Raw genomic sequence first — 20,985 nt, forward strand, 5'->3', positions numbered from 1 at the left:
AACACTTAGTACAATGTGTATGCATGTTAATATCTCAGCTATTTCTTGAATTAACTTATTCAAGGAATTTGAATAGAGTGTTATTGACTCCTTACATTTTGGTGATGAACAGGAATACCTGTATCTTCTAGGCTCTATAATCCCACCTCTTGCTATAATACATGTGACTGGGCTCAGGCAAAATTATTTAAAGATCAGGGTAGGTGCAAGCCAAGGTTATCATGTTCATCCTGGCCTAAAATTTCTTTCAATCACAGCAACTAATATTTATTGCAACCTTACAATGTGCTAGAGACTAATGCTAAATGCCTTACTGGTGTGGTATCATTTAACCATTAGAGAAACCCATGAAGCAATGAATACTAATTAGATGATGAAATACCATTGTGACTACACAAAAGGGCTCTTCAGAGTCCTACAAATTTCCCTGAATAAATACCCCTACCCAGAGAAATTCGTTTTTCCCATGTGGATCTTATAAATGAAGATTTGGCAGAACTACGGTCAGTCCTGGCACTTGGCTCTCTGCAAATAGTCCTCAAGCATTCAAAAGGCTGTCACATTGATTCCAAAATATGAATGACTAGAAATGTGTATAAAACAAAGGATTCTAACTTAAAAACCTTATATCAAGTTCCAGTTAACACCATGTCCTACTCTTTAGGAAACAGAGGCAACATGGTAGAATTGTGGGGATATGAAAGTGTGAGCATTAAAGACTATCATTTATGATAAGAATACACTACTACAAAGAAATTGAGTAAATTCCATGCGTGTTAACAGTCCAGGAAGCACCTCTCTACTAGAGGTTGAGTTTACAATGAGTATACAAATACTTAAGCTACATAAAGTGTGTAAGGAAGGAAACCAACGTATGTGTCATCAAATTACATAGAATTAAAAGGTAAGCAAGTCTCTCTACCTTGGAAATTGCTCTGGATTAGATCCAACTCACTCCTTGATGGCAGCATATAAAGCCAGTAAATGAGTAACATTCCTCTTTACTCAGTCCAATCGAGAGTGGGACAAAGAGAGTCGGAGTTGCCATATTTGTTATAGAGGAGAAGGAGAAGAAGAAGAGAGGAGGAAGGGAAAGTAGTGATACTGTATTACAGCAGTAATCTCACACAGATGTAGTTTACTTACCTTCGTCAGAGCTTGTCCTAAAAGATTCTCAAACGCTTTCAAATTAAGATGGGGACCATTATAGTATGGGTTGCTTTGTGCTTTTCTTCCCAGCCAGTACAATGTTATCAAAACCTTAAAAAAAAAAAAAAAAAAAAAAAAAAAAAAAAAAATCCATGAATAACAAGATCAGTCGATTAGCAACCAACTGCAAGCTCAAATGTAGGTGAGTACTGTAGATAAATGATAGCACATATTACTCTGTGGGTGAAAAGTAGACTTTCTTTTAAGTTTATGGGAAAGGGGAAAGGCACTAAAAATCTTAATTTTTCTTGCTAAATTTTCCTGTCTCTGAGCAAGTTCTTAGACCAAAAGTCCAGACTCCAAAAGGTAATCATGCATATACTCTACTAGTATATATGAAGAGGGAAACAAATAAAACACAAATGAAACTTTTAAAGCAATCAATATTTTTTCATTGAACTTACAGAATGATCACCTAAACATCAATAATTCTCAGCTTCCTTAATAAGGATGTTAAACTTTTTAATAAAGCTGCAACATTTTTAGATATTCTTGCAATTTCCATAAAATATTGTAAGACATATGAGTCTACATTGATCAATTACCCAGAGCCCTTAAACATTCAGTGCTTTTCCTTAAAGTCTAAATTGGTAGTTTCCTATTTACTTCCATAAAAATCTTAAAATATGTTTACTTGCCTTTAGCGTATTACTAACACATAACAAACAGCTTCCTAAATGTAACCTATCCTCTTATACCACTCTAACCAAATGCTTTTAAATTTTATTTTATTTTAAGTTCTGGGATACACGTGCAGGATGTGCAGGTTTGTTACGTAGGTAAACGTGTGCCATTGTGGTTTGCTGCCCCTATGAACCCATTACCTGGCTATTAAGCCCCACATGCATTAGCTATTTATCCTGAGGCTCTCCTTCCCCTCATCACCCGACAGGCCCTAATGTGTGTTGTTCCCCTCTCTGTGTCCATGAGTTCTCATTGTTCAGCTCTGGAATACTATGCAGCCATTAAAAGAAACAAGATCATGTCCTTTGCAGGGACATGGTCAGAGCTGGAAGCCATTATCCTCAGCAAACTAATGGAGGAACAGAAAACCAAATACCACATGTTCTCCCTTATAAGTGGGAGCTGAGCAATCTAACCATATATTGTAATACATATATTTAAACATATCTACTGTTTGTAACTGGTTTGTAACCAAAAATTTAATTAGAAAAGAGATGTAGAGTATAATTTTAGATTCACTGCCTTCTTATAGAACACGGAAGTGAAAACCACTTATAATGCTACATTAAGGTAAATGTATCTTACATTTTTCACTCTCCTATCAGTCTCTTCTTGCCTGTAAAGAAAGAAAATATCTATTAGGTAATATCCGTGAACCTTAAATTATTAATTATAGCTAGAAAAAAACTCATTTTTATTCTAAAGTTCTATGAATATTAATATCACATGGAAGTTCAAATCTCTTAGAGCTCATATTATCTCCATCAGAAGAATTTTTCCATATTCATTGATTCGACAAAAGTATAATGCATTGATTTTCTGTATTCACTGATATTCATTAATATAATTGTCAGTTTTCTATAAAAAGCAGTGCTGTTTTTTCATTTTATTCGTTTTAGTATAATTTTTAAATACATTATATGCATTTTTTGTATTTCCTTCTTAAACAAAGTTTAAACCCAATGAGGGGGGATCAGTGTGTTCATGAAAGAAAAACTGGGAAATGGGGGAAAAAAACCTTAAAAACACAAAGAGGCCAGATGTGGTGGCTCACACCTGTAATCCCAGCACTTTGGGAGGCCGAGGCGGGTGGATCATGAGGTCAGGAGATTGAGACCATCCTGGCTAACACGGTGAAACCCCGTCTCTACTAAAAATAAAAAAAATTAGCTGGGCGTGGTGGCGGGCGTTTGTAGTCCCAGCTACCCAGGAGGCTGAGGCAGGAGAATGGTGTGAACCCAGGAGGCAGAGCTTGCAATGAGCCGAGACTGGGCCACTGCACTCCAGCCTGGGTGACAGAGCAAGACTCCGTCTCAAAACAAACAACAACAACAAACAAACAAAAAACATACACACACACAAAGAAAAATAAAAGCGACTTTGCACTGAGGTTTTTTTTTTTTTTCCATCATCCATAAGGTTTTTAATCCAAGTTCTCCAGAGCAAACTGCTCAGAGACTTTGACCCTGCAAATGTTGAAAAGTGGCAGTTTAAAAAACAGCCATGAACCTCTGCCTGAAGAAACTTCACTGTATTATAAGAATCATGGGTTTTTTGCTCACATATGAAAGGGCATGATACTTATGGGAGAAGTTAAAAAGAGGCAGATGTCACCACAGTGTTGAAGAAGCAACAAAATGCTTCTTCACAAAGGGATGGGTCATCCTAAAAAGAAAGCACTTCCCCTCATTAGAGACACTTAAGCAGGATCGGTGTGAATTCAGAGACTTGTAGAAGCCTGAGCGAGAAAGCTTCTAAGTGGCCTGTCCAGTCTAACAGTACAGTAGTATATTTCAAGATAAAATATACACACATCTATATATGCATATAGAAGACATCAACATAAAACACATATATATTCATATATACAAAGAAAAAATAGAAGGAGAATGTGAGTACACAGAGACAAATTTTTAACTTAACTTTCAAAGAATGAACAAGGCAGCTAAGACCATTCCTTTCCAGAAAACAAACATGCACTGAAACGAACCTAAGAATAGCATGCACCTCTCACCCACCTCCCAAAACAACATCTCAACAATGAAATTCATGAACTCTCACACTACTGATGGAAATGTAAATTGGTACAACTACTTAAACTCTTAAGTCACTTGGTAATATGTATTCAAGCTAAATACATTGGTATTATACAACCTAATAATTCCATTCCTAGGTATATATCCAACATAAACGCTTACATATGTTAACAAAAAGTTATATACAAGAATGCTTATCACAGTACTATTCATCACAAGAAAAACTAGAAGCAGGGTCGATGTCTTTAACATTATAATAGATAAATTATGGCATATCCACATAATGAAATATCATATGGCAATGAAAAGAACCTTCAACTACATTCAACCACAAGTTCAACCTCTCAAATAATGGAAAGAAAAAGAAGCCAAATGCAAAAGAGTACAGGTTGTATTATTCTATTCATATAAAGTACAAAGACAGGCTGAACAAAAAAATGCTGTTAGAAGTCAGGGCAGTGGTAACCCTTGCGGGAAGAGAATGACAGAAGAGATTATAAGAGGATGGGGCACTAGGATGCCAACTGTTTATGCTTCGATCTGGAAGCTGGCTACCTAGGTGTGCTCAGTTTCCAAAAAGCATTTACGTTGTACATTTATAATATGTATACTTTTCTGTATATTATCCTTCAAAAAAGTAAACAAGTAGAATAAATTCCACAGCCCATGTGCTCAAACCATAGCTTATCTCCTGAGTAAAAAGAAAATTATCTTATAAAAATCCACAGCATTGGTTGTGTGCAGTGGCTCATGTCTGTAATCCCAGCACTTTGGGAGGCTGAGGCAGGCACATCCCCTGAGGTCAGGAGTTCGAGACCAGCCTGGCCAACATGGGGAAACCCCGCCTCTACTAAAAGGACAAAAATTAGCCGGGCGTGGTAGTTGGTGCCTGCAATCCCAGCTACTCAGGAGGCTGAGGCAGGAAGACAGCTTGAACCCAGGAGGCGGAGGTTGCAGTGAGCTGAGATTGCGCCACTGCATTCCAGCCTGGGCGACAAGAGCAAGACTCCATCTCAAACAAACAAACAACCCAGCACTTTAACTTAGAAGTAGTAAGTGGGGAAAGTCACTAGAAACTGACAACAAAAAATAGCAGAGTTGCAAATATATAGCCCCTTTTTTAGACTAATAACCAACATACACATGTCAAACATTAAATTAGCCACAGCACAAAAGAACCATCAATGCCCAAGACAAAGAATGCACTGGGCTGAACATCCTTCCACTTTGATCATAAGCACACTCAAGGCAGAAGGAAAAACAGAGCTCTCTTGAACCCCTGACCTCATTTCCACACTCCTCATAAAGGTTTCTAATCCAACACACTCATTTACTTTTCACTTTTTATCATGATAAAACAATCATTGGAAATACAAGGGATATCCTATTCTGTGATAAACACAATAAGCAGTGACCTTTCCATTATTACCTTTTACTCACTTTACATTCCCTTCTAAATATGAGCATTTATAACATGCTCTTGGACATGATACATGGACCAGCCAAATTAGTGTCCTATCTCTGAAATGCAATGCCAGGAATTCAAGTAGTCAATGATTTGCTGGAGTAAACAGAGTTTACTCTCTCACATACAAATGTATCCCACTGCATGGAAGTCGGTAACCAAGCAGCTCCTTTGCCTGTCATGTGGCCACAGGGCATAACCCAAAGTCCTTCAAAATAGAACTACTGCAATGGTGAAGGGGAAGTTCACAGTAACGCGGGTAACACACACACTTCATGAACCAGCCAACTGACTGCACAACACCTCAGAATGAAATATAAGACAGCCTTAGCTCCAAAGTTGGATAATTCTTCTATAACAATGTCCAAAGTTGACATGGTCTGATACCATCTTTAAGTGCATGGGCTTTGGAGTCAGATCTGGGTCTCACTGTGTTCATTCGGCAATTTACTTGACTTTCAAAGCTTTGGTTTCCTTCTGGACAAAGCAGGGATAATGCGCTCTGTTTCAGTAGATTAGAAGGACATTTCCTTCTAATGGTGAAGTGTTCATCAAGAAACAAGCCAGGCACAATGGCTCATTCCTGTAATCCCAACACTTTGAAACACCTAGATGGGAGGATCGCTTGAGTCCAGGAGCTTAAAATTAACAGCCTGGAAAACACTGCAAGACCCTGTCTCTTAAACAATGCAAAAATTAGCTAGGCACAGTAGCACATGCTTATAGTTCCAGCTACTTGGGAGGCTGAGGACAGAAGGATCTCTTGAACCCAGGAATTCAAGACTGCAGTGACCTATGACCACACTACTACACTCCAGCCTGGGTGACAAAGTGAGACGCTGTCTCAAAAAAAGGAAGAGAAGAGAGGAGAGGAAAGGGGCAGGGTGAGGGGAGAGGGGGAAGAGGGAAGACAGGGGGACACGGGGGAGAGGGCAGAGGGGGGACGGGGGGAGAGGGGGAGGGGAGAGGCAGAAGAACCCATACCTGCATTGAAACCCAAATCTACAATAAAAATGGGTACAGATGAAATATTAATAGTTTCAAAAAATACCTATCTTGGGTATGTTGATAGCCCTTACTCTACACTATGATCAAAGAACAACAATTCTTTGAACAAAGAATTATTACAAGGCTGGAAGCTATGTGACGGCAAGGCCCATCACTAGGCCCCAAAATTTAGAATTGCAACTAGCCCACCTGACACACCCAATCTCTCATCCATGCTTTATTTTTGTATTTATAACCATCTACTCTATGCATTTTTTCCTCTCCTCTACCTGAATTCAAAAACTTTTGTGATTTTGTTCACTGCCATATTCCAACTGCCTTAAGACAGGGTCTACCACTTGGCAAGCACATAAAAATATTTGATTAAAAATGCCTTGCACAGTACATGGTATACAGATGCTCTCAACCTCTGGTTAAATAGTTTATTTAACCTATAGAAATGTAAATTAGCAAGAAAAAGCCTGAAATGATAAAAGCTCAAGGGACAATATTCATACGATGTCAGAGAACAATTAAATTGCATTAACCTACTTAAAATATGTCCAATTTTGACTCAAATTGTATTGATACTCATAATTATGCTTCTTACTAAGCTGTTATCTTTAAATTGCAATAAAATGGAATTCTTTAGAATCAAATCAATAATCCCTCCAAAAAACAGATACAGAAACAAAGATCAAAGTGCTTTGTACAAACTTCAAAGGACTGAATACAAAGCTTCCATGCTGGTCTATGTGATGAAAAAGCTTCCTAACAGAGCTCTGAAAGACAGAGCCCAAATAACCCATACCTGCACTGAAACCCAAATCTGCATTAAAAATGGGTAGATATGCGGGAGGCGGAGCTTGCAGTGAGCTAAGATCACGCCACTGCACTCCAGCCTGGGCAACTCCATCTCGAGAAAAAAAAAAAATAAGGGTAGATATGAAATATTAATAGTTGCAAAAAAAATACCTATCTTGGATATGTTCATAGCCCTTACTCTATACTTGGATCATACATTAACTTTTAAATGTTTAATATTTAAGAAATAGCAAATATAGCATAGATATAATATTCCACTCTATTAATGGAATAGCTCTGATGATTCCTTTGCTTCCTGGCAAAGGGCCAGAAACTATAAGCCCACCACAGACATCTGAGCTTTCTGCCAGAGAGTAGGAACAAGGGAGCCCCAAGCTCTCAGGTGAACTCATCCAGCTGTAATCATCTTATCCTAACTGCTACTATGTTGCCTTAGAACCAGGAAGCTGTAGGTCTGATTCTCTTTTCTTTATCCAAAGGTTTTAAAATACTAGTAGCAAATCAATCAAGAACTATTATTTCTAACCAAAGGACCGGGGGCGGGGGGGGGGGGGATGTCCACACAGATGCTGTGGCTCTTCAGGGATCCCAGACTGGGTCCTTCCCTGAGGAAGAAGCTTGGTCGAGTGCAGGACTTTAGGGTTCAGACCTCCAGTGCATCAATTCTGGCTGCACTTCCACTAGCTGTGAGAACTTGACTGCATCACTTCACTGTCTCCAAAGCCTCGCCTGTAAAATTGGAACAACAGTACCAGCCTCACTGAGCTTTAATGAGAGATTTAAAGAATGCTTAATCAAAGCAGAACAAGTGAGTGAGACAATTCAAGGCTATTCCTTAAAATTATCCACCTCAACCAAACTACTAGGGGACAGGGCAGTGGCTGGAGGACAGTCAACTCCACCCCTTCCACCCCCCACACACAGTTTTCCTCCTCAGAAGAGAAATTTCTGTGAAGAATAATTCAAGGCACTCTTTTATGTTATACTTTCCTTGCCCTTTTGCCATGGAAGGCTTTAAACAAGGGTAAGAAATAATATCTAGAAGGTTAAACCAAGAGCAAGACACACTGGCATGGTATTATCATTGTCCAAACTTCCATGTTGACCCCAAGCCAGCCCTCCCCACACATCCTTGGTTTACCAGGGCCTGCCTTAGCCAAATACCCTTAAATTTTCCAAAATCTGAGGAAAAAGGTGCCTACACAGCCAAAATCTATCTTCATTTATGATCGAGTTTGGGAATAAAGTGCTAATGGATGAGATTATAGTTTTACCACAGTGCACCAGCCAGTTATGTTCTAGGGCTAGGGCTGCATCAAAAATATTTCCAAATACCTTCTGTTTATCCAAGGAGCTAACTCTGGGCCCATGCACATGCACCCAGCATCGCCTTCCCCAGAGTATGTTTGGAGCATACTCTAAGGAGTCTGCATGTTGGCACCGACAGCAGGGAGCTGGAGCCACACTGGCCACATGGTTGTATCCCAGAGTCCATCAAAGGTCTAGCTAAGAACAGCCAAGCATTTAAATGTTCACATATGAGCTACCAAAGCCACTCACAGAACCAGCTCAGCAGATCGGGGCCAAGACAGACGGAAGAAATTTTTCCCCACATGGGAGTAAAGCTTCATAGAATTTGCCACAGAATCCCACTGCTCTGTGTTCCTCTCGCATGTCTTAGTACCCCTCTTCCTCAAGGTACCAGCATTCTCATTTGCAACATTGGAAGGCCTGATCTCCCTGTGCTCTGCCTGAATAACATAACCTCCTAGGAGTTGAATTCTTTATGTTCCAAAATCATCTCTTCTCCCCAAATCCCAGCCCCTATCCTGTCCAAGCCAATCTTGTTTAAGATCAAATAGTTTTCTGACTGAATCATTATACAGGGAAACATGTACGATTAAAAGCTCAAGCTGGAATTGTTGACAGAGTGGGAATGCTTTTGTCCAAAGAATCTCCAGGGAAGATTTATCCATATCCTAATAGAAAAGGTAAGAAGTTTGAACTCACCTGCCCCCACACCCAGCTTCCAGCCCATGCCTCCATGGTTAATAGGGAATCTGAAATTCTTAGGGCTCGAGCAGAGGTAATTGCCCAGTTCAAACTCCACCCTGCTACCAGAATAAGTATCCGCCTTGCTTTGTTGCCCAGAACAACTGCAACTCATGAGTGATTCTGTCCCCAGGCCTCTACTTCCTGAGTCCACTTCCCAGAGCAAGGCGTGGATTCTTCCTACGGACCCAACCCTTCAAAAGTCAGTTCCAGCCCTGCCCTGCCCTGGGTGGCACCAGCTGACCTGGGAGTTGCCTCTTGGGAAACTGGACTGATATTAGAAGAGCTAGGCTCACAAGATACTTGGTTCCTCTCCAAGCCACTAAGTAATCTCTGCTCTCCAGTTGTTGCTTATGCAGTTTGGCCACCTGTTCACAACTTTTAAAAAAAATCAAGAAATGAGGCCCTGAATCATGATTTCATAAGCAGTCACAGGAAGAAAAAGTATATGGACCACATCTGGTTTAAATATGTAAGATATGTCTGGGGCAAGAGCGGATGCATGTGTGGCAGTGGGAGACAGTAGGGAAAATTCAAAGCAGAAGGTTTTCTGAGGACAGAGCAGTGGGTTGCTTTTGTTTTTTTGTTTTTTGTTTTCTTTTGGCAGAGTTTTGCTCTTTTTGTCCAGGCTGGTGCAATGGTGTGATCTCAGCTCACTGCAACCTCTATCTCCCAGATTAAAGTGATTCTCCTGCCTCAGCCTCCCAAGCAGCTGGGATTACAGGAGCCCGCCACCACGCTCAGCTAATTTTTTGTATTTTTAGTAGAGATGGGGTTTCACCATGTTGGCCAGGCTGGTCTCAAACTCCTGACCTCATTTTCATATATCCAACAAGCCAGTCTATCTCCAAATGGGAGAAAAGTGTAGGTGTCATAAGAAACCCTAAATGTACTAAGTGAAATTTTAGGAGACATAATGAGAAAATAATTTCTAATACCACTGTCTCTAAGGGAAGGGGTCATTGCTCTTCAAAACCTAGGAATCAAAAAAGGAATTTAGGAATACATCAGGTACTGGCTTCTTGTTCCACTAAATGAGGTTCTATTGTTCTATTAATGGAAGCTCATCCATCACATTATTTAAAATAGAGAAAAGTGCAATCACTATTCTCTCATCACTGTGTCAAACAAAAGAGATACGTGAATAAAACAAGTTGAAGATGAATTCTTAGATTATTTCACTTCTTTCCTTCTCTCAAAAAATGCAAGCTGCATTAAAAAGAAAAGTAAGAAACAGAACCTTCCTCCTTCCCTCCCACCTTCATTCCTAAAAATGAAGCTGCATTCCATTTGACAACCTCTCAGTGACGTTAGAGGCGTGTGACTCATTGGTTTTAATCTGCCATTGCTACAAACATGCTATAATCATTGTGGAAACTATTAAAGTGACACTTGAGAAAATAACATCATCCCCGGAGACAATTAGTGAGCCCAAATACATGAACTTGACAATTTCTGTACTTACTTATTTGAGAAAAAACTTAGCAATTCAACACTTTGCCCTAGCAACATAATGCTTATTCCAATCTTGACAAGTGAATAAGTACCCTCTTGTTAAAAATAATTTGTTATTAAATTTCACAGCTCTCCCACACATTACTAACAATAGCACCGTTTCACTTGAAGAGAAACAAACAACACACACATGCATTCAAAGACACCGGCACACAGTCCCACTTAAGTAACACAACAGAGGAGTGCCGCTGCAGGAGCCGAAAGGTAGGTTTAATCCCTAACCCTCCCAACCAGAGACTTATAATGCTTCTTTTCTACTTTTTGTAAAATGCCTGTTACTACATAAAGCTGACTTCACAACTGAGACTCACCTGTATCTCCTTGTTAGATGGTAAACCAGAAACAGAGTGCATATTAAGGTGACTACTGAATACAGAATTTAGTATCCACGATGTATGATCTGTTTGTTAAATGGAGTTATGACATTCGGTTATATAAAATGTGTTGAGGGAGAGACTAGATGTCAACCAAATAAACTTACACATGATTTTTCTCCTGTGATTAATAAAGGCAATTATTATATTACATAATTAAGTATAAAGTAGGACTTAAACAGATCACAACCAGAAAACACTTCATTGATACTATGTCCTTAAGATTTTTAAACTGATCTTCCAAACAGTTTAAAAGGTGACAATGCTAGGTAACTGCAGGAATGAAAACAATATGCTTTGGTTTTAGACATGTTAAGTGTGAAACGCTTAACGTAAAAATGTTGAGTAGTTAACTTGGTAATTAGACATTCAAATAAGATACTCAAGGTGGAAATTTAGACTAGAGACATAATCAGTGGAGTTGTCAGCATAGAGATGAAATATAACCTCATAAGACTGAATGGAATCACCTAGAAAATAAGTAGAGAGAGGCCGGGGGCGGTAGCTCACGCCTGCAATCCCAGCACTTTGGGAGGCCGAGACGGGCAGATCACAAGGTCAGGAGATCCAGACCATCCTGGCTAACACAGTGAAACCCCATCTCTACTAAAAATACCAAAAAAAAAGAAAAAAAAAATTAGCCGGGTGTGGTGGTGCAGCCTGTAGTCCCAGCTACTCGGGAGGCTGAGGCAGGAGAATGGCATGAACCCAGGAGGCGGAGCTTGCAGTGAGCCGAGATTGTGCCACTGCACTCCAGCCTGGGTGACAGAGCGGGACTCCGTCTCAAAAAAAAAAAAAAGAAAAGAAAAGAAAAAAAGAAAAGAAGTAGAGAGAGAGAAGCAGTCCAGGGATTGAACCCTCACAAACCCAACACTTAAGGGTTAAGAAGTAGGGGAGAAACCAGCAAGGCCAACAGAAGGGACACCCAGAGTGGCAGGAGTGACCACCACAGCACAGGCAAGCCAGACACAGACACTTTATATCAATCATTATCTGGGCTATTCTACATTATGTCCTTTAACCCGCACAATAATGTAAAGATGTTGAGACTAGGCAGAGCCAACAGTGCTATTGAGAGGTGGAGCAGATGAGGGGTGAGGATGAACTAGTGGATCATCTTCTTACCCATCTTGACATCTCACACACACATTCACACTACACACACAATTACTAAAATACTAGTGACTTCTCTTCAAAGGAGGACAAAGAGTAGAGATGAGTATTAACATCAACAAAAATCTTCTCCAAATATTCCTGAAGATACAACTTAAAAGAATATTAAACTAGACATTTCAGGTGTCCTTCCAGATTTGATCCCATGCTCAAAACCAATATAAAATTTGATAATATAAATCTTTTAGCTTTTAGGATCATGATATTGGAATAAAAATAAAGTTGCTTGGTTATACATTTTCATCCAACTGTTTCTCAAACTGTACCATTTAACAGGAGAAACTCGCAACATTTTAATAGGTCTGAAGGTCAAAATATTTTTAAGAGTACTAATTCTATGCTGTCCTCTTGAATACACATACTAGCAAATTAAAATTATGAGAAGTCCTATAACAAAGACTTATTTTACTTACACTTTGAAAAAATTATTTTTTTGATGAACAGTTTAAAAATCTTAAGGGCACTAGTATTAATGAAGTGTTTTCTAGTTGTGATCTGTTTAAGTCCTACTTTATGCTTAATTATGTAATATAATAGTTGTAATAATTGCCTTTATTAATCACTTTATATCAATCCTTATGTTGCATATTCTACATTATCTCCTTTAATCCACACAACAATGCAATGATTTTGAAATTAGGAAACTGCAACTCCAAAAGCTGAAGAAACTTTCCCAAGGTTACAAAACTATTAAGGTTTGATGTGATTCATAGACTTTCCCAAGACCCTGTTTTATTAATAGTATGAGTGTAATCACAAATATTTTCTACTGTACTATATTTTTTAAATAAATTACTTCTTTCTTAATCCCAAAAAGTTATCTTTATAATATCCTGAACTATAACTCATTTTTTTCTCAAAGTATTGATTCAAACGCTGTTGCCAATAATTTGCTTCTAAATCTGTCACCCAAAGACAACGGTAGAAGTTCCCTACTGCCATTTTTTTCTGACAAAATTTAGATATTTTCCACTATCCTGTACATACAACACACTATAGAATTTCACAAATAAAATATTGCTGAAGCACTTTTTAAAAGACTTATAAGTAAATGAAATATCATCAATTATCATACTGAGAGATCAACAGTAAAGTATCCATTTCCTGTACTTTACCACTGCTGGGTCCTTATAAGTAAGATTTCTGCAAAACAAATATCTATCAACTGAAAATAAACAAGATTACAAAGCAGGCATGTACAAGATTAAATAGAAAAATCTGTTAATTTCCTGAACTTACATTTTATTATCTTAAAAAAAAAGATAATATCTACCTTTAGGTTTTGTAGAAATTAAACATATTTAAATGCCTAGCACAGAAATACTTGTTTCCTTTCTGATGCATATGGAAGTTCTCTGTAAAGCATAAGCTGATGTAAATTGTTGTTTGTAAGTTATCACTGCACCTATTCCTTAGCTGTGATTTAATATATATTAAATGTGCTGTGTGATATGAACCCTGGTCAAAATAATGCATGCCAAACTATGTATGCATGCAACACATTCAGAAGTCTACATATTACTTAAAAATAAATTATTCTACCCTGCCTATAAGTGAGACTTGTTTCAAAATTTTAATTTTCAACCATGAGGAAAATCAGTACCCTCCCCAAATGAGATTCCAAACCCTCAAGTTTTATGTCATAAATCACTCTAGTCCTAAATATTGCCTGCTCCACAAAAGCCTCTTTATCTCGTGTTTACTGGCACAATCCCAAGATACAACACACTAAATTTTTCACAATTTGATTTATGCCAAAGGTTAATCGAGATAATATAATTTTAGACCAAGGTTTCTCAACCTCAGCAATATTAACATTTTGAACCTCATAATTCTCTGCTTCGGGGGGAAATTGTGCTATGCATTGTGGGATGTTAAGCAGTATGCCTGGCCCCAGGCATGAAAATCAGAAATGTCTCCAGATATTGTCAAATGTCATGGGGCCGAGGGAAGGGGGGTACAAAATTTCCCATGGGTGAGAACCACTGTTTCAGAGGATCTCAGAATTTAGCTAACTCCACTAATCAGATAAAGCTGACTTGAGGTTCCCAGGGGTCTAAAATTAGCTGAAAGGCTCATTTAAAGACTATAACCTAGAAAAGGTATTACATATATGAGCAAAGCAAACAGACAAGCAAAGACCACACACCTAAGAAGTTAATGAAAAACATACTATCAGACCAAAGGGCAATACCTACCTCAGTGCTAGGCCATTAATAGATACTCAGTAAACACATATACTAAATGCTAGAAGAATTACAATTTAGTAGAGCCAAGAGCTCACCATCCTTGCTACCTTGGAAAAAAACTCATTCAAGTTCTCTTGTCTTTCAGATACAAAGTGGCAGGAAATGATGTATCTGGCCCGGCAGGGTGGCTCATGCCAGTATTCCTAGCACTTTGAGAGGCTGAGGTGGGGTAATCACTTGAGGTCAGGAGTTCCAGACCAGCCTGGCCAACATGGTGAAACCCCTTCTCTACTAAAAATACAAAAATGAGCTGGGCATGGTGGTGAGGCCTGTAGTCCTAGCTACTCAGGAGGCTGAGGTGGCAGGATCAATTGAGCCCAGGAGGCGGAGGTTGCAGTGAGCCGAAATCCCACCACTGCACACATCAGCCTAGGCAACAGAGCGAGACCCTGTATCAAAAAAAAGAAACCTATCAGATCTTTATTTTATCCATCACAATGATATTGCAAAATATTTACAGCAAGTGTAACCAACTTAGATGAACCTGCTCCCTCAGCTGGGCCTTATTTAAGCAATCATCTAATATTACACATTTTAGATGCCATTTTTATGCATTCCAAAATTGTTATATACATCCTATAAAATACACCTGGGCATAAAATATTCTGTATGTGAATAATCCATGCTGTGCCACCACAAATGGTTTTCTTAGCTTGAGAAAAAGATTCCATTTCGAATTCTTTGTTCCTACTTCACACTTTAAAATACTGATAATTTATTGAGTTCAGCGGGAGGTTGAATAATGACCCCACTCCCACCAAGATCTACTTCCTAATCCCTGGAACCTGTGAATGTTACCCTATATGGCAAAAAAGGACTTTACAAACGTGATTAAAGATCTTCAGATGGGGAGGCATCCTGGAGTATCCCAGTGGGTCCTAAACATAATCACAAGTGTCCTTATGAGAGGGAGGAAGAGGGAGACTCCACTGTTGTAGAGGAGAAGGGGTTGTGACCACAGAGGCAGAGATTGGAGCGGTGCGGTAGCCAGAAGCCAAGGAATGCTTGACTATCCCTAGAAGTGAGAGAAAGCAGTGGATTCTCCCCTGGAGCTGCAAGAAGAAACCAACCCTGCTGACACCTTGTTTTTAGCCCCTTAATGAGACTCATTTTAGACATGACATCTAGAATTGTAAGAGAGTAAGTGTGCATGTGTTAAGCCACTAAATTTGTGGTCATTTGTTATAGTGGCAACAGAAAACAAACACAAGTACTATACCAGCATTGCCCTACACATTTCATATGCAGCCTAATTTTATGACCAATGCAGTTCTATATCAGTGTTATTCACATTTTACAGAGGTGAGACTGAAGCTTAATGAGATAAAGCAATTTTCCAAAAGTCACCTGTATTATATTGTTATAATTCAAGCCCAAGTTGATCTGACCTAAAAGTCTATTCACAGCATATAAGGATCATTTGGCTAAAGAAAATGAAACACCTACTCCTGATTCTTCATTGTAATCCTCATCTACAGTTAATCAATGCCAATAGTTTATGACAGTGAAGCTCAAAGTTCACAGCTGGATTTTGTTACCAAACTTTCACGTGAAACTTTTTAATTCTAATTAGTTTAAGAAAAACAGAGTAAGGCTTAAAAAATACTCCCAAGACATCATCTTTTCCACTAGATAATTATAAAATGTATTTTTTAAAGTACAGGTGCCATTAGAAAAAGGAATGAGAAATTTCTTCTGTGCAAATACATTTTCAAACTTCCCAGGACTAATAAAACCAAATCCAACCTATTTCATGAATAGAAATAAAGTTGGAGGAATTGAGCAACAGTAATTGTCCAAAAAATTGTTGCAGGAAGTCAGGGACCCCAAACAGAGGGACCGGCTGAAGCCAGAGCAGAAGAACATAAATTATGAAGATTTCATGAACATTTATTAGTTCCCCAAATTAATACTTTTATAATTTCTTACACCTGTCTTTACTGCAATCTCTGAACATAAATTGTGAAGATTTCATGGGCATTCATCACTTCCCCAGTCAATACTCTTATAATTTCCTATGCCTGTCTTTAATCTCTTAATCCTGTCATCTTCATAAGCTGAGGATGCATGTCACCTCAGGATCCTGTGATGATTGTGTTATCTGCACAAATTGTTTGTAGAGCATGTGTGTTTGAACAATATGAAACCTGGGCACCTAGAAAAGGAACAGGATAACAGAGATTTTTCAGGGAACAAGGGAGATAACCATGAAGTCTGCGGGGCCGGGCAGAACAGAGTCATATTTCTCTTCTTGCAAAAGCGAATAAGAGAAATATTGCTGAATTCTTTTTCTCAGCAAGGTATAGCCCTGGGAAAAGAATGCACTCCCAGGGGGAGGCCTCTAAAATGGCCGCTCTGGGAGTGTCTGTCTTAAGCAGTTGTAGATAAGGGATAAAATACTCCCAGGTCTCCTGCAGCACCCCCAGGCTTATTAGGATTGGGAAATTCCAGCCTGGTGAAATTCTAATCAGACCAGTTCTCTGCTCTTGAACTCTGTTTCCTGTTAAGGTGTTTATCAATGACAAGGCATGCACAGTGGGACAGGGAACCTCATCAGTAATTCTAATTTCACCCTGGCCTTGTGACCTTGCCCTGCCCATTTGCCTTGTGATATTTTATTGCCCTTGAAGCATGTGATCTCTGTGACCCACACCCTATTTGTACACCCCTCCACTTTTGAAATCCATAATAAAAACTTGCTGGTTTTGCGGCTTAGGGGGCATCACAGAACCTGCCTACATGTGATGTCTCCCCCAGACACCCAGCTTTAAAATTTCTCTCTTGTGCTCTTTCCCTTTATTTCTCAGACCGGCTGACACTTAGGGAAAACAGAAAAGAACCTACATTGAAATATTGGGGGCTGGTTCCTCCAATAAAAAATATAAATCATAATGTCTGTTTTTAACTATTTTGTTTCTGATAACTTGTGTAAATCTACTTGTCTTTAGAAAGTCAACAGGATGTGTTATCTCAATTTTTCCATTTACATAACTACCCTTGATTTTATATACACACATGCACACACCTGTACTTCCTATTAAGGCTTCCATATAACACTTGGAATTTCAGATTATTAGAGTATCACCAATCATCTTGTATAAACCATTGAGAAAGAATGGACACGCTTCAAATGAATAATATAACTGGCTTTCAAATTCAGGTTAATATAATCCTGCTGTTCAGTTAACTTTCAAGTTCAATACACATTCAATCAGATGTCTTTCAGACTACTTTACATTGATTGCCATCTATTTCAATGTTCCCATTTCATGTTTGAATATCTTGCAAAACCTTCCCAAAACTAATGAATTAAATGAGTTCTCCCTCCATCCCCATCTCCTGTTCACCATATTTAGTTCCAACCCAATTACGCTAATACTTCCCAGGAAACTTCTCAGCTATGTCCTTTAGAATGCCACTGTCATTATCTCTCTCCAGAATTTAGTTTGATAAGTCCTTAAGTGCATGCATCATCTAATCCTCAAGCCTGCACATCCTTCCACATGCTCTGCCCTGGTTGAAGATTAATTATGCATGCACTTGGGTGAGGAGACCCCAACTTTCAGAGTCAGAAGCGAGGCCTGAGCCAAACAACTACCCTTCCCGAAAACTGTCATCACCAAATCCCATCAATTCCAGCTCCTAAATATCTCTTGAATTTATTCCTCTTCCTCAGATGTCATTCACTTCCTGCCAGCCTCCAGTCTTGCCCTATACCCTTCTCCTTCTCCACAGAGATGCCTCCAGGACCTTCCTAAAATATTGGGAGAGTTAGGGGTCTAGTTAATGAGCCCTGCAGGTAATTCTGATGCATGCTAATGATTGAAAGCCCTTGCCCTAGCCATATACCAAAGTTAAAATTACGTCTGAACTGAAACTACAGCTTCAATGACTTTAGCTACTTCTCTGAAAAAAGTTTAACTGAAACGTAAGTCCTCTAGCCTTACCCAACTAGAATTAAAGACAAACAATAAAAAAGCACAAAGAAACTCAAAGTTAAAAGCCTGGAACGACTGCCAATGATTTTCAAGTGTTGACTTAAAAAAAACTCAATATGCCTCACGGTGCTCACGTCTGCTTAAGGGTGCACTGTAAAAAGGCACTCGATTTGCAACTATCACTACACATGAAGCTGGCTCTCAGCAGGCCTTGGTCCAGGGATCTAAAGGACAGGGAAGGTCACTGAGTTTATTATTTCACCCTCCATAAGCACTAACACTCCAAGGGATCCAGAAGAGAATTCCTAAGCATAGATCAGTGGCACATGCCTGTAGTCCCAGCTACTTGGGAGGCTGAGGCAGGAGAATTGCTTGAACCTGGGAGGCGGAGTTTGCAGTGAGCTGAGATTGTGCCACTGCATTCCAGCCTGGGAGACAGAGCGAGACTCCATCTCAAATAAATAAATAAATAAATAAATACCACAGATCTTGAGTCCACAGAACAAAATGTTTCAAGTAGCACCAAAGAAATTACTTTCATAAGAGGTCTAAAAAGTTAACCACAGACAGCTTTAAAGGAATCCTATTCAGAAGATTAAAATAAGTTACTTATCTTGCATTGGTTTTAAAATGTCCTCACAATACCATGCATTCTTGTAGTTCTCTGAAGAAGGTTAATCAGTGAGAAACCAGGCTAGAGATATTTTTGTATTGCCTAATCTCTAATTTGTTTTTCCCAGTTAAGGAAATCAGAAGTGGCCAGGTGCAATGGCTCACGCTTATAATCCCAGCACTTTGGGAGGCCAAGGCGGGCGAATCACAAGGTCAGGAGATTGAGACCATCCTGGCTAACACAGTGAAACCCCATCTCTACTAAAAATACAAAAAATTAGCCGGGTGTGGTGGTGGGTGCTTGTAGTCCCAGCTACTCGGGAGGCTGAGGCAGGAGAATGGCATGAATCCAGGAGGCGGAGCTTGCAGTGAGCCGAGATCAGGCCACTACACTATAGCCTGGGCAACAGAGTGAGACCCCATCTCAAAAAAAAAAAAAAAAAAAAAGAGAGAGAAAATAAGAAATAAATAACATTCGAATAATTTATCTGAATGTGATGAAACATTAAATGAACATGAATTTAAGTCCACCTTGTTGGAAAACCCTACAGAGAATTATAATACCAAAGTATTTTCCGCAAAAACAGTGTTGTGTAAATAAAGTTAAAGCACCAGATTTAAAACAGGAAAACAGACCAACATTCTGAAAATAGGTACACAACACGAATGAAGAAAAATATATCGTGGCTGGGAGGAAAAATTTAATTGTCATTGGTAAACTTTCTTCTTTGTATTCTAAAATGTGGAATAGTATAACATATTCTGGTTTGCTGGTTAAAACAAGTAAGTTGTCTTTAAAATTTAAGGCTAGCCTCATTTTATTCAGATTCCTAAATCCAAACTACAATAATAAAGCAAAATGTGAATAAAGTACCATTTGTACAGATAGTTTCACTGAAATGAGTGAACAGTGGGGGCAGGGGGAGAAACAGTGCCCTCATTCAAGTCCTTTGCTACTCCAGCTGAGCTGGCGATGAGGTGCAGTGAAAATAACTACACCTGGACTGCGGATGTGGGACTTCCATCCACATCCCCAACTTAGCTCACTGGCTAACATTGCAAATGCCACCTAACCTCATCTGGGACACTTTTCTCATATGCAAAAGGACTGCCCTGAATGAGATTATGTCCTTAGTACCTTCCAGCTCTGGTATTCTGATTTTTACCTCTTAACAAAGGAACATTTCTTAAAAGTGCACATTTCTCAAGTTAACAATTCATGCTACAATTTTTAAATTGATAGGAATATCAACCCAGAGCTTTACTAGTGTCCCTAGAGAGCCTCTCTCTCTCAGAGGCTTTCTGGTAAGTTCAAACAAAACAGTGAACACTCACATCATCAACTGTATGACATGCATGACGAAGCACTCTGAACTAACATTAGATGTTCCCATGTATTAACTTGATTATAATTGTGCGATAATGTGCTCCAGAGCTGTTGAAGGCTAATAACTTTTTAACACCATATTTATCTCTCCCTAAACCTACGTCAATTTTTTAAAGTCTTCAGAAACTAAAATTCCTTTGAAATCACAATCGAGGTCATTGGTAGCAAAAAATGGGGATGTTATCAAAGTCATTCAAGAAAAGCTATTCCACGAAGTTTTAAAAACAGCTTTCAAATCATATAATTCCAACTTTCTTCTTACAGTTTCAATAGAATATAAAAAGGGATCGAACAACAGATTGTCAAATTATTGACTCAGGAGTGGGAGACGAGGAAGAGAATCATGAACAATGCACCTGGAGGCAAGGGAAATGACTATACAGAAGTTCAAAGGTTGATCAAGGTAAGTCCTTCCTGATTCTATAATTCCCACGATTTTATGAATGAACTAACTTCAAAAAGACTTGAGGCCCTTAGAC

General features: G+C 38.9%; 1 protein-coding gene and 1 long non-coding RNA gene across 19 annotated transcripts in view; one reads left to right on the plus strand and one right to left on the minus strand.

Annotated features, from left to right (window-relative positions):
- LMO7 (LIM domain 7) overlaps positions 1 to 20,985 on the minus strand; it is a 222,152-nt gene that overhangs the window by 62,657 nt on the left and 138,510 nt on the right. For all 18 annotated transcript variants that reach the window (XM_030921977.1, XM_030921969.1, XM_030921963.1 and 15 more), the window contains 2 exons: positions 2,479 to 2,509; positions 1,147 to 1,260 (listed from right to left, as the gene is read on the minus strand). In XM_030921977.1, coding sequence (XP_030777837.1) covers positions 1,147 to 1,260; positions 2,479 to 2,509 — 145 coding nt within the window. The remainder of the gene's footprint in view (positions 1 to 1,146; positions 1,261 to 2,478; positions 2,510 to 20,985) is intronic.
- LOC115894539 overlaps positions 10,895 to 20,985 on the plus strand; it is a 51,825-nt gene continuing 41,734 nt past the window's right edge. Inside the window, exons 1-2 of the long non-coding RNA XR_004054648.1 lie at positions 10,895 to 10,977; positions 20,771 to 20,909. This is a non-coding gene — a long non-coding RNA (uncharacterized LOC115894539). The remainder of the gene's footprint in view (positions 10,978 to 20,770; positions 20,910 to 20,985) is intronic.

This window comes from Rhinopithecus roxellana, chromosome 18, assembly GCF_007565055.1.
Source record: "Rhinopithecus roxellana isolate Shanxi Qingling chromosome 18, ASM756505v1, whole genome shotgun sequence".
Lineage (NCBI taxonomy): Eukaryota > Metazoa > Chordata > Mammalia > Primates > Cercopithecidae > Rhinopithecus > Rhinopithecus roxellana.